This window comes from Xenopus tropicalis, chromosome 5, assembly GCF_000004195.4.
Source record: "Xenopus tropicalis strain Nigerian chromosome 5, UCB_Xtro_10.0, whole genome shotgun sequence".
NCBI classification, from domain to species: Eukaryota; Metazoa; Chordata; class Amphibia; order Anura; family Pipidae; genus Xenopus; species Xenopus tropicalis.
In genome coordinates this window covers 3,057,260-3,070,291 of record NC_030681.2, presented here as the reverse complement: position 1 = coordinate 3,070,291, position 13,032 = coordinate 3,057,260, and the positions used below count along the sequence as shown (strand labels likewise).

At 48.2% G+C, this 13,032-nt stretch overlaps 1 protein-coding gene across 1 annotated transcript in view; it reads left to right on the top strand.

The window, feature by feature from the left end:
• Nucleotides 1-13,032, top strand: part of glp1r (glucagon like peptide 1 receptor) — a 99,679-nt gene that overhangs the window by 58,003 nt on the left and 28,644 nt on the right. Inside the window, exon 5 of the mRNA XM_031902204.1 lies at nucleotides 2,001-2,107. Coding sequence (XP_031758064.1) covers nucleotides 2,001-2,107 — 107 coding nt within the window. The remainder of the gene's footprint in view (nucleotides 1-2,000; nucleotides 2,108-13,032) is intronic.

Below are 13,032 nucleotides of genomic sequence, written 5' to 3'. Positions count from 1 at the left end.
ACCGGGGTAGAACCAGTATAGAGGGGACCGGGGTAGAACCGGTATAGAGGAGACCGGGGTAGAACCGGTATAGAGGGGACCGGGGTAGAACCGGTATAGAGGAGACCGGGGTAGAACCGGTATAGAGGGGGCCGGGGTAGAACCGGTATAGAGGAGACCGGGGTAGAACCGGTATAGAGGGGACCGGGGTAGAACCGGTATAGAGGGGACCAGGGTAGAACCAGTATAGAGGGGGCCGGGGTAGAACCGGTATAGAGGGGACCAGGGTAGAACCGGTATAGAGGAGACCGGGGTAGAACCAGTATAGAGGGGGCCGGGGTAGAACCGGTATAGAGGGGACCAGGGTAGAACCGGTATAGAGGAGACCGGGGTAGAACCGGTATAGAGGGGACCAGGGTAGAACCGGTATAGAGGAGACCGGGGTAGAACCGGTATAGAGGGGACCAGGGTAGAACCGGTATAGAGGAGACTGGGGTAGAACCAGTATAGAGGGGACCAGGGTAGAACCAGTATAGAGGGGACCAGGGTAGAACCAGTATAGAGGGGACCAGGGTAGAACCGGTATAGAGGGGACCAGGGTAGAACCGGTATAGAGGGGACCAGGGTAGAACCAGTATAGAGGAGACCGGGGTAGAACCGGTATAGAGGGGACCAGGGTAGAACCGGTATAGAGGGGACCAGGGTAGAACCAGTATAGAGGGGACCAGGGTAGAACCGGTATAGAGGGGACCAGGGTAGAACCGGTATAGAGGGGACCAGGGTAGAACCAGTATAGAGGAGACCGGGGTAGAACCGGTATAGAGGGGACCAGGGTAGAACCGGTATAGAGGGGACCAGGGTAGAACCAGTATAGAGGGGACCAGGGTAGAACCAGTATAGAGGGGGCCGGGGTAGAACCGGTATAGAGGGGACCAGGGTAGAACCGGTATAGAGGAGACCGGGGTAGAACCAGTATAGAGGGGGCCGGGGTAGAACCGGTATAGAGGGGACCAGGGTAGAACCGGTATAGAGGAGACCGGGGTAGAACCGGTATAGAGGAGACTGGGGTAGAACCAGTATAGAGGGGACCAGGGTAGAACCGGTATAGAGGAGACTGGGGTAGAACCAGTATAGAGGGGACCAGGGTAGAACCAGTATAGAGGAGACTGGGGTAGAACCAGTATAGAGGGGACCAGGGTAGAACCAGTATAGAGGGGGCCGGGGTAGAACCGGTATAGAGGGGACCAGGGTAGAACCGGTATAGAGGAGACCGGGGTAGAACCGGTATAGAGGGGACCAGGGTAGAACTGGTATAGAGGAGACCGGGGTAGAACCGGTATAGAGGGGACCAGGGTAGAACCGGTATAGAGGAGACTGGGGTAGAACCAGTATAGAGGGGACCAGGGTAGAACCGGTATAGAGGAGACTGGGGTAGAACCAGTATAGAGATGGGGGGGATCTAGCATGGAACAGAAATATGAAATAAATTGCAGTTCTTGTTGCCAATATCTGAGTTTAATCTCTATACTGATGGAGAAGGCGACTGTACGAGGGAGCAGAGACCATAAAACACAATTTCCCATTCCCGCGTCTCTGGTTACGGCCGTTATAGAACCCGCGGTCACAGAGCCCGATCCCTTACTGGTTATTGGAACCGACAGAATGATGAATATAATCTCTTACACATCTGGGTGTTGCTATAGGGATATGATATATAACCCCAGGGTTCCGGGTGCAGCCCAGTACTGCCGCTGTGTGTTTAACAGGCACCTCCCAGCCAAATGTAATCCCAGAATAATGTAACATATAATGAAGGGTGAGGCATGCTGGGAGCTGTAGTCCAGCAACATCAGGGTTGTATTCTTAAAGCAATATTGCCCAATAAAACTTTCCCCGGCCTCTCTCAAAATATTTTTCTACAGGGGGGCCCAGCGCAACCAAGTTACACTGCTGTTTATAGATATGACCCCCCAAGTTATAGGGATAGAATATGTCATCTGCTTCTGTCTCTTGTCCCGTAGGTGCCCCCCGAGGAGCAGCTCTCATCCTTGTCTGTTATTTACACCATCGGGTATTCCCTCTCCTTCTCCGCTCTTATCATAGCCACCATCATCTTGGTGAGATTCCGGTAAGTCGCTTTCCCCTCTGCCTTTGTGGCCCAGTAAGAGTTAAACAAGTGGCCCAGCAATGGGTTAATGTAAATGCATAGAGAAGAGCAATGATAAAGTTGGTAACTGGAGTCCTTATTGGGGCAGAACAGCCCTATTGGGTTTATTTAATGGTTAAATGATTCCCTTTTCTCTGTAATAATAAAACAGTACCTGTACTTGATCCCAACTAAGATATAATTACCCCTTATTGGGGCAGAACAGCCCTATTGGGTTTATTTAATGGTTAAATGATTCCCTTTTCTCTGTAATAATAAAACAGTACCTGTACTTGATCCCAACTAAGATATAATTACCCCTTATTGGGGCAGAACAGCCCTATTGGGTTTATTTAATGGTTAAATGATTCCCTTTTCTCTGTAATAATAAAACAGTACCTGTACTTGATCCCAACTAAGATATAATTACCCCTTATTGGGGGCAGAACAGCCCTATTGGGTTTATTTAATGGTTAAATGATTCCTTTTCTCTGTAATAATAAAACAGTACCTGCACTTGATCCCAACTAAGATATAATTACCCCTTATTGGGGCAGAACAGCCCTATTGGGTTTATTTCATGGTTAAATGATTCCCTTTTCTCTGTAATAATAAAACAGTACCTGTACTTGATCCCAACTAAGATATAATTACCCCTTATTGGGGCAGAACAGCCCTATTGGGTTTATTTCATGGTTAAATGATTCCCTTTTCTCTGTAATAATAAAACAGTACCTGTACTTGATCCCAACTAAGATATAATTACCCCTTATTGGGGCAGAACAGCCCTATTGGGTTTATTTAATGGTTAAATGATTCCCTTTTCTCTGTAATAATAAAACAGTACCTGTACTTGATCCCAACTAAGATATAATTACCCCTTATTGGGGCAGAACAGTCCTATTGGGTTTATTTCATGGTTAAATGATTCCCTTTTCTCTGTAATAATAAAACAGTACCTGTACTTGATCCCAACTAAGATATAATTACCCCTTATTGGGGCAGAACAGCCCTATTGGGTTTATTTAATGGTTAAATGATTCCCTTTTCTCTGTAATAATAAAACAGTACCTGTACTTGATCCCAACTAAGATATAATTACCCCTTATTGGGGCAGAACAGCCTTATTGGGTTTATTTCATGTTTAAATTATTTTTAGTAGACAAGGTATGGAGATTCAAATCATGGAAAGATCCCTTATCCAGAAAACCCCAGGTACAAAGCATTCTGGATAACGGGTCCCATACCTGTCTCTTGGCCGTACATTGGGGATACTTTGCTATGATCAAGGCCACATCTATGGGCTGTACCATTCCCCTCTCAAAATTCTCAATATTTATTAAATGGACATATAATTAAATGAATCATTTATTCTGGGTTGCAAGGCTGACTATTAAAGGGGTTGTTCACTCTTAAATTAACTTTTAGTAAGATGTAGCGATTGATATTCCTTGACAGATTGCAATTGGTCTTCATTTTTTATTACCTGTAGTTTTTTTCTAACTATTTAGCTTTTTATGTAGCAGCTCTCGAGTTTGGAATTTCAACAGCTATCTGGTTGCTAGGGTTCAAATTACCATAGCAACCAGGCTTTGATTTAAATTAGACACTGATATATGAATAGGGGAGGGGCTGAATAGAAAGATAAGGAATAAAAAGTAACAATAACAATAAAACTGGAGCCTCACAGAGCAATAGGGTTTGGCTGCCGGGGTCAGTGACCCCCATTTGAAAGCTGCAAAGATGTAGACGATAAATAGGCTAATGCAGGGCTGTCCAACTGGCGGCCCGCGGGCCCCCCTCTGTGTGGCCCCCCACCTGTCTGGCTGCTTTGATGGCTTACTCTTGTGTATTACCTTTAAATGGTATCAGTACTGAGATTAACTGCCCCCCTGCATGGTTCTCACCTCAGATTCAGGCTGTAATCCCCCTGTATTGGTTAAATATGTAATCCCCTGTGTTGTTCCACCTTTTAATCTCTGCATTGTTCCCCCCCTGCAGTGTTCCCACCTCAGGCTCAGGCTGTAATCACCCCCATTGTTCCCCTGTTCCCACCTCAGGCTCAGGCTGTAATCACCCCCATTGTTCCCCTGTTCACACCTCAGGCTCAGGCTGTAATCACCCCCATTGTTCCCCTGTTCCCACCTCAGGCTCAGGCTGTAATCACCCCCATTGTTCCCCTGTTCACACCTCAGACATTCCCTCTGACACATCCAGCATTGTGTCACTGTATGCTGCCTGTGTGTGCAATAGGGCAGGAATAGTGTGGCACACATAGGCAGGGGAGGGCAGGCATAGTATGGCACACATAGGCAGGGGTGGGCAGGAATAGTATGGCACACATAGGCAGGGGTGGGCAGGAATAGTATGGCACACATAGGCAGGGGTGGGCAGGAATAGTATGGCACACATAGGCAGGGGGGCAGGCATAGTATGGCACACATAGGCAGGGGGGGCAGCCATAGTATGGCACACATAGGCAGGGGAGGGCAAGCATAGTATGGCACACATAGGCAGGGGGGGCAGCCATAGTATGGCACACATAGGCAGGGGAGGGCAAGCATAGTATGGCACACATAGGCAGGGGAGGGCAGGAATAGTATGGCACACATAGGCAGGGGTGGGCAGGAATAGTATGGCACACATAGGCAGGGGGGCAGGCATAGTATGGCACACATAGGCAGGGGTGGGCAGGAATAGTATGGCACACATAGGCAGGGGGGCAAGCATAGTATGGCACACATAGGCAGGGGGGGCAGCCATAGTATGGCACACATAGGCAGGGGAGGGCAAGCATAGTATGGCACACATAGGCAGGGGGGGCAGCCATAGTATGGCACACATAGGCAGGGGAGGGCAAGCATAGTATGGCACACATAGGCAGGGGAGGGCAGGAATAGTATGGCACACATAGGCAGGGGTGGGCAGGAATAGTATGGCACACATAGGCAGGGGGGCAGGCATAGTATGGCACACATAGGAAGGGGAGGGCAAGAATAGTATGGCACACATAGGCAGGGGAGGGCAAGCATAGTATGGCACACATAGGCAGGGGAGGGCAGGCAGAGTATGGCACATACAGGAGGGGTAGGGCAAGCAGTACTCTTCCTGCTCTATGCCTCCCCTATGCTGCCTGTGTGTACCATACTCTGCCTTCCCTATGCTGCCTGTGTGTGCCATACTCTCCCTGCCCTATGCTGCCTGTGTGTGCCATACTCTCCCTGCCCTATGCTGCCTGTGGAAGGTGAACTTGGCAGGGGTTTGTTCCTGGAGTTTGGCATTTGAAATTGTCATTATATGGTCCCCAAGGGGTGTAATTATATGCTGGGGGGTTGCTGTGCTATCCACAGAAGAGGAGGAGGTATATCGATTTAAGTGTATGACATAATATAATTATTTCATATATAAATGAAGGGTGATATCCCTTCAGTGAGCACCAACCATTGGGTTTTTGCTGTGTTGCCACCATTAATGTGGGGATGGTCTTAAAGGAGAACTAAACCCTAAAATAGAAAATCATTAGAAATGCTGTATTTTATATACTGAACATAAACATAAACATTATGAACTTACTGCACAAGCCCAGAGGCTGAGAAGCCTAATTACAGTGATGATTTATGCTTTCAAAGTTGTCCACAGGGGGCCGCCATCTTGTTACTTTGTTAGACCATCTTCTATAAGATCTGGCTCCTGCACATGCTCAGTTTGCTCTGGGCTGCTGTTGGGAGGCGGAGCTTAGGGAATGTAGTAAATTATCAGAACAGCAGCACAAAGCCAGTGGCTGCATAAATATGCAGAATAATCCCCCAATGAGAATCCCAGCTGATGTGAGTAAATCCGGCTCCCTGTTCTCTGTTCCTGCAATTGGAGTTGGGAGCAATAAGCACAGTTTCCCAGCACTGAACAAGTCTGTCCCTTTATCCCCATGTCTGATTCCTGTGCCATATAATGACGGGAAAAATGCCATCATTATCTCTATATGTAAGATAATATCAAAATGGCTGATATAGTGCTGGGAATCTAATCAGCATTCTCATTGGTCAATGCTTTTGTGTATATATTTTTTTCCTCCATAGAGAACTAGGTGGAAGCTACAAATGATCCCATTGGCACAGAGACACAGGTGCATCATGGGTACAGGTACATATAAACTAGTGCTGCCCTATTACACACAGTTTATTACAGGATATCAATACAAACAAGCTTTAGCTCAGTATTTACACATAACTTGTTTACAACAGACTCCCAAATATTATCATATCTCCACCCCCCAAAATATCAGCTCAGGAGATAATTGGGGCTTTTTCCAACCAAAACTCACTCAGAATTCTCTCCTCCTACAAACAACTCTCTCTGACACTTGCATTACACTGCCCAAAGCAAAGGGTTGCTGAGCAGCCTGGGGGTTCCATACACAGCCTGTTTATAATAGTGAGACACAAACTCTGAGCTCAGTGTCAGTCACTTTGCATATGCAAATCAGCATGTCTGGGAAGGAACATAGTGTTTGTGCAGAGGGTCCCAGTTTGGCCTCTCCCCGTGTGTAATGCACACACACCCCCATGCAACTGGCTTCATAGACACTCTCAGAGAAGTTGTTGGTCTGTTGTGTGTTAAAGGACAACTAAAACACAAAAAAAAAAAAAAAAAAAAAAAGACTATGGGTAGAAATGTTTAGCTGTGTGTTTGAGCCCCTGTACCAGCCCAAAGCCACCAAAGCTCTATAGAAATAAAGCCCCATGCCCCTGAAGATGCCCACAGTAGCTCTCCATCTTTTGCCCAGCTACTGCACATGCTCAGTCTGCTCTTGGCTGATGTCACTGAGCTTAGGGAGCGACTCACAATATCCTTCTTTCCCCTGCCTGCTTGCTCTAGTCACTGCCTGGTCACTATTAAACATGCATACAGGCCAACCAATCACAGTCCTGTCTGGCTGCTCCCTATAAAACTGAAGTCCTGCTCTGGCCTTTTGAGCTTGGGGCGAGACTTTAGCCGAATCCTTAGTGGGGCTTCTCTTTCCCCCTTGTAATGATCCCAAATACTGAGCTGAGTTACAAATATAGGTTACAGACCAACCACACAACAGACCAATAACTTCTCTCAAAGTGCTTATGAAGCCAGTTGCATGGGGGTGTGTGTGCATTACACACGGGGAGAGGCCAAACTGGGACCCTCTGCACAAACACTATGTTCCTTCCCAGACATGCTGATTTGCATATGCAAAGTGACTGACACTGAGCTCAGAGTTTGTGTCTCACTATTATAAACAGGCTGTGTATGGAACCCCCAGGCTGCTCAGCAACCCTTTGCTTTGGGCAGTGTAATGTGAGTGTCAGAGAGAGTTGTTTGTAGGAGGAGAGAATTCAGAATGTGTTTTGGTTGGAAAAAGCCCCAATTATCTCCTGAGCTGATATTTTGGGGGGTGGAGATATGATAATATTTGGGAGTCTGTTGTAAACAAGTTATGTGTAAATACTGAGCTAAAGCTTGTTTGTATTGATATCCTGTAATAAACTGTGTGTAATAGGGCAGCACTAGTTTATATGTACCTGTACCCATGATGCACCTGTGTCTCTGTGCCAATGGGATCATTTGTAGGTTCCACCTAGTTCTCTATGGAGGAAAAAACTATATACACAAAAGCATTGACCAATGAGAATGCTGATTAGATTCCCAGCACTATATCAGCCATTTTGATATTATCTTACATATAGAGATAATGATGGCATTTTCCCGTCATTATATGGCACAGGAATCAGACATGGGGATAAAGGGACAGACTTGTTCAGTGCTGGGAAACTGTGCTTATTGCTCCCAACTCCAATTGCAGGAACAGAGAACAGGGAGCCGGATTTACTCACACCAGCTGGGATTCTCATTGGGGGATTCTTTTGCATATTTATGCAGCCATTGGCTTTGTACTGTTGTTTTGATTATTTACTACGTTCCCTAAGCCCCGCCTCCCAACAGCAGCCCAGAGCAAACTGAGCATGTGCAGGAGCCAGATCTTATAGAAGATGGTATAACAAAGTAACAAGATGGCGGCCCCCTGTGGACAACTTTAAAAGCATAAATCATCACTGTAATTAGGCTTCTCAACCTCTGGGCTTGTGCAGTAAGTTCATAATGTTTATATTTATGTTCAGTATATAAAATACAGCATTTCTAATGATTTTTAATTTTAGTTCTCCTTATATGTGTATATCTATAAACTGGATACAATCATTTTGTTATTTTTTTTTTTCACCTTGTGGACTATGGAATCAGTTATTGCATACAACATAGGGAGAGACGAGGGGAGACCTTATTTTGGTGTTTCCTGAAGTATTTTTAGGTAACTGATAGCGAGCTGGTTGCAGGGCTGTCACCGTGTATATTTGTGGCCCTTGCTGATCCGTGGGTCGGGTTTGTGTAAATCAAATGATCAGTAATAGTGATATGCAAATGATGGCCTTTTCTATAAAGGTCAGTGGTGCCGAGGGCCCATCTATCTGCCTTTAGTTGGAGGCGGAATCCTAAGTGTCAATCACACCATCTGCCATTCACGTAATTATATCAGCAATAAGGAGGGAATTCAATCAACGGCTCCATCTATGCAGTCGGCACCATCTGGGGCTTCTGGCAAATCTACTTAATGCCAATGTTATTTGTCATAGAGGGTCTTCTGCCCCTTATCAGCCGCTCTCACTGTCACTTCCAATCTTAATTTCTCCTGCAATAATGTACGGGAGGTGCTGGGGGACCTATAGCTTCACGCACAGCCCTTTATTGCTGCTCAGGGAGACTATTTATCATTATTGTCCTTTATTGTTATTATTAGATTCAATGTTTTTTTTATACTTTATTTTTATTGTAAATACCTAATATTTATCCATATATCACAATTTAAACCTATTTCACTTTTTAATACTATTAAATAAACCCTTTTTGTCATAAAGGTGCGAATATATTAAAAAAAAACCCTCTAATTTACATATATTCAAAATAAAAATGATTGTAACGTTATTTGTAAATACATTTGCTTTGTGTGTATTTTCTCTCACATTGTAGGTACATATTATATATATTTATGTATTTAATAGTTTAGTCGGCTGTGTTGATCTTTTTTAGTTTTCTCTCACTGTGTTAGATCAGGTCTCGGGTATCTCTGGCCGGCAGTCCTTCAAAATTAAATGTATTTTTATAGGCAAAGACTGTTAGATCCTGCTGTGTGTATTATGGGTTTGTTTGTGTGAGATTAAGGGGCAGATTTATCAACATGTGTGATTATAGTTTGCTACAGAAATATTCACTCTCTCTCTATTCATTCCTATGGGGTTTTTAAAAGGGTATTTATCAAATGGGGAGCTCTAACCTGCCGATAAATACACTTCTCAGAATCCCATAGGAATGAATTGAATGTAGGTGAATTTTTTGGTAGTGAACTATAATCTCTCATTTTGATAAATCTGCCCCCAGGTGTAGTATCTGTTTTTGAATTGAAAAAGACTTGTGTTTTATATATTTATATTATATATATAAGTATATTTTTTTCAATACAAAAAATCAGTTCTTACAGTGGGTGGGCCGTGTACGGAGGGAAACACGGAGAAACTCTTGATCCTTTGGCCAAGGGGCCGGGTGCAAATGGAGCCCCAGCTTTATTGTGCCCCAAGCTTTGCCCCCTGGGAAGGCTGAACATGGCGGCATTGATTCTGCCCTTTCTCTCTGGCACTTTTTGCTCCTTTACCCCAGACCTTTTGGCTTTGGGTGTAAGTGAATTTTTTGACTGGGGCCATCGTGGCTCCCTTATATGGGTTTTATTCTATTTATTTAGACTCCTTCTCCCCCTGAAACCCGACCCCTTGTGGGAGCAAAGACTTGGAACCTCTTCGGGGGTAATTTGTTCCTTTTCCCCGAAAGCCTCGGGGCTGTAAGTAATTGCCCCCTAGCCTTGTGGAAAAGGGGGTCTGAAGGCCTTTGCCTCATAAGGGCCTTTTGGCCAGGGAATTGGGGGTCTGCCTTAGTCTTTGGACAATGGGAAACCCAAAGGCTTCAGGATTATTGGCTGGGTGACCTCTGAGTTTTTTGGGGGACACTAAACCCTGTGGCACAGCGCGGCTCAACCAAACGTTACTCGGCTGTTGCCGGACTACAAATCCCAGAATAATGTAACATATAATGAAGGGTGAGGCATGCTGGGAGCTGTAGTCCAGCAACATCAGGGCTGTATTCTTAAAGCAATATTGCCCAATAAAACTGCATTAAAATGCAAGAAATCCCCCAATGAGAATCCCAGCTGATGTGAGTAAATCCGGCTCCCTGTTCTCTGTTCCTGCAATTGGAGTTGGGAGCAATAAGCACAGTTTCCCAGCACTGAACAAGTCTGTCCCTTTATCCCCATGTCTGATTCCTGTGCCATATAATGACGGGAAAAATGCCATCATTATCTCTATATGTAAGATAAGGCCCTTGCACCCAAGTGCCTTTTGGCCTGGGGGTCGTGGGTGTAGGGGCTTGCCCTAGCCGTTACGTGAAGGTTCCCATTGACCCTTGCACCCAAGTGCCTTTTGGCCTGGGGGTCGTGGGTAAAGAGGCTCGCCCTAGCTGTTATGTGAAGGTTCCCATTGACCCTTGCACCCAAGTGCCTTTTGGCCTGGGGGTCGTGGGTAAAGAGGCTCGCCCTAGCCGTTACGTGAAGGTTCCCATTGACCCTTGCACCCAAGTGCCTTTTGGCCTGGGGGTCGTGGGTGTAGGGGCTCGCCTTAGCCGTTACGTGAAGGTTCCCATTGACCCTTGCACCCAAGTGCCTTTTGGCCTGGGGGTCGTGGGTGTAGGGGCTCGCCTTAACCATTACGTGAAGGTTCCCATTGACCCTTGCACCCAAGTGCCTTTTGGCCTGGGGGTCGTGGGTGTAGGGGCTCGCCTTAACCATTACGTGAAGGTTCCCATTGACCCTTGCACCCAAGTGCCTTTTGGCCTGGGGGTCGTGGGTGTAGGGGCTCGCCCTAGCCGTTACGTGAAGGTTCCAAGTGACCCTTGCACCCAAGTGCCTTGTGGCCTGGGGGTCGTGGGTGAAGGGGCTTGCCCTAGCCGTTACGTGAAGGTTCCCAGTGACCCTTGCACCCAAGTGCCTTTTGGCCTGGGGGTCGTGGGTGTAGGGGCTCGCCCTAGCCGTTACGTGAAGGTTCCCATTGACCCTTGCACCCAAGTGCCTTTTGGCCTGGGGGTCGTGGGTGTAGGGGCTCGCCCTAGCCGTTACGTGAAGGTTCCCAGTGACCCTTGCACCCAAGTGCCTTTTGGCCTGGGGGTCGTGGGTAAGGGGGCTCTCCCTAGCCGTTACGTGAAGGTTCCCATTGACCCTTGCACCCAAGTGCCTTTTGGCCTGGGGGTCGTGGGTGTAGGGGCTCGCCCTAGCCGTTACGTGAAGGTTCCCATTGACCCTTGCACCCAAGTGCCTTTTGGCCTGGGGGTCGTGGGTGTAGGGGCTCGCCTTAGCCGTTACGTGAAGGTTCCCATTGACCCTTGCACCCAAGTGCCTTTTGGCCTGGGGGTCGTGGGTGTAGGGGCTCGCCCTAGCCGTTACGTGAAGGTTCCCATTGACCCTTGCACCCAAGTGCCTTTTGGCCTGGGGGTCGTGGGTGTAGGGGCTCGCCCTAGCCGTTACGTGAAGGTTCCCAGTGACCCTTGCACCCAAGTGCCTTTTGGCCTGGGGGTCGTGGGTGTAGGGGCTCGCCTTAGCCGTTACGTGAAGGTTCCCATTGACCCTTGCACCAAGTGCCTTTTGGCCTGGGGGTCGTGGGTGTAGGGGCTCGCCCTAGCCGTTGCGTGAAGGTTCCCAGTGACCCTTGCACCCAAGTGCCTTTTGGCCTGGGGGTCGTGGGTAAAGGGGCTCGCCCTAGCCGTTGCGTGAAGGTTCCCATTGACCCTTGCACCCAAGTGCCTTTTGGCCTGGGGGTCGTGGGTAAAGGGGCTCGCCCTAGCCGTTGCGTGAAGGTTCCCATTGACCCTTGCACCCAAGTGCCTTTTGGCCTGGGGGTCGTGGGTGTAGGGGCTCGCCCTAGCCGTTACGTGAAGGTTCCCATTGACCCTTGCACCCAAGTGCCTTTTGGCCTGGGGGTCGTGGGTGTAGGGGCTCGCCCTAGCCGTTACGTGAAGGTTCCCAGTGACCCTTGCACCCAAGTGCCTTTTGGCCTGGGGGTCGTGGGTGTAGGGACTCGCCCTAGCCGTTACGTGAAGGTTCCCATTGACCCTTGCACCCAAGTGCCTTTTGGCCTGGGGGTCGTGGGTGTAGGGGCTCGCCCTAGCCGTTACGTGAAGGTTTCCAGTGACCCTTGCACCCAAGTGCCTTTTGGCCTGGGGGTCGTGGGTGTAGGGACTCGCCCTAGCCGTTACGTGAAGGTTCCCATTGACCCTTGCACCCAAGTGCCTTTTGGCCTGGGGGTTGTGGGTAAAATGGCTCGCCCTAGCCGTTACGTGAAGGTTCCCATTGACCCTTGCACCCAAGTGCCTTTTGGCCTGGGGGTTGTGGGTAAAATGGCTCGCCCTAGCCATTACGTGAAGGTTCCCATTGACCCTTGCACCCAAGTGCCTTTTGGCCTGGGGGTTGTGGGTAAAGGGGCTCGCCCTCGCCCTAGCCGTTGCGTGAAGGTGCCCATTGACCCTTGCACCCAAGTGCCTTTTGGCCTGGGGGTCGTGGGTGTAGGGGCTCGCCCTAGCCATTACGTGAAGGTGCCCAGTGACCCTTGCACCCAAGTGCCTTTTGGCCTGGGGGTCGTGGGTGTAGGGGCTCGCCCTAGCCGTTACGTGAAGGTGCCCAGTGACCCTTGCACCCAACTGCCTTTTGGCCTGGGGGTCGTGGGTGTAGGGGCTCGCCCTAGCCGTTACGTGAAGGTTCCCATTGACCCTTGCACCCAAGTGCCTTTTGG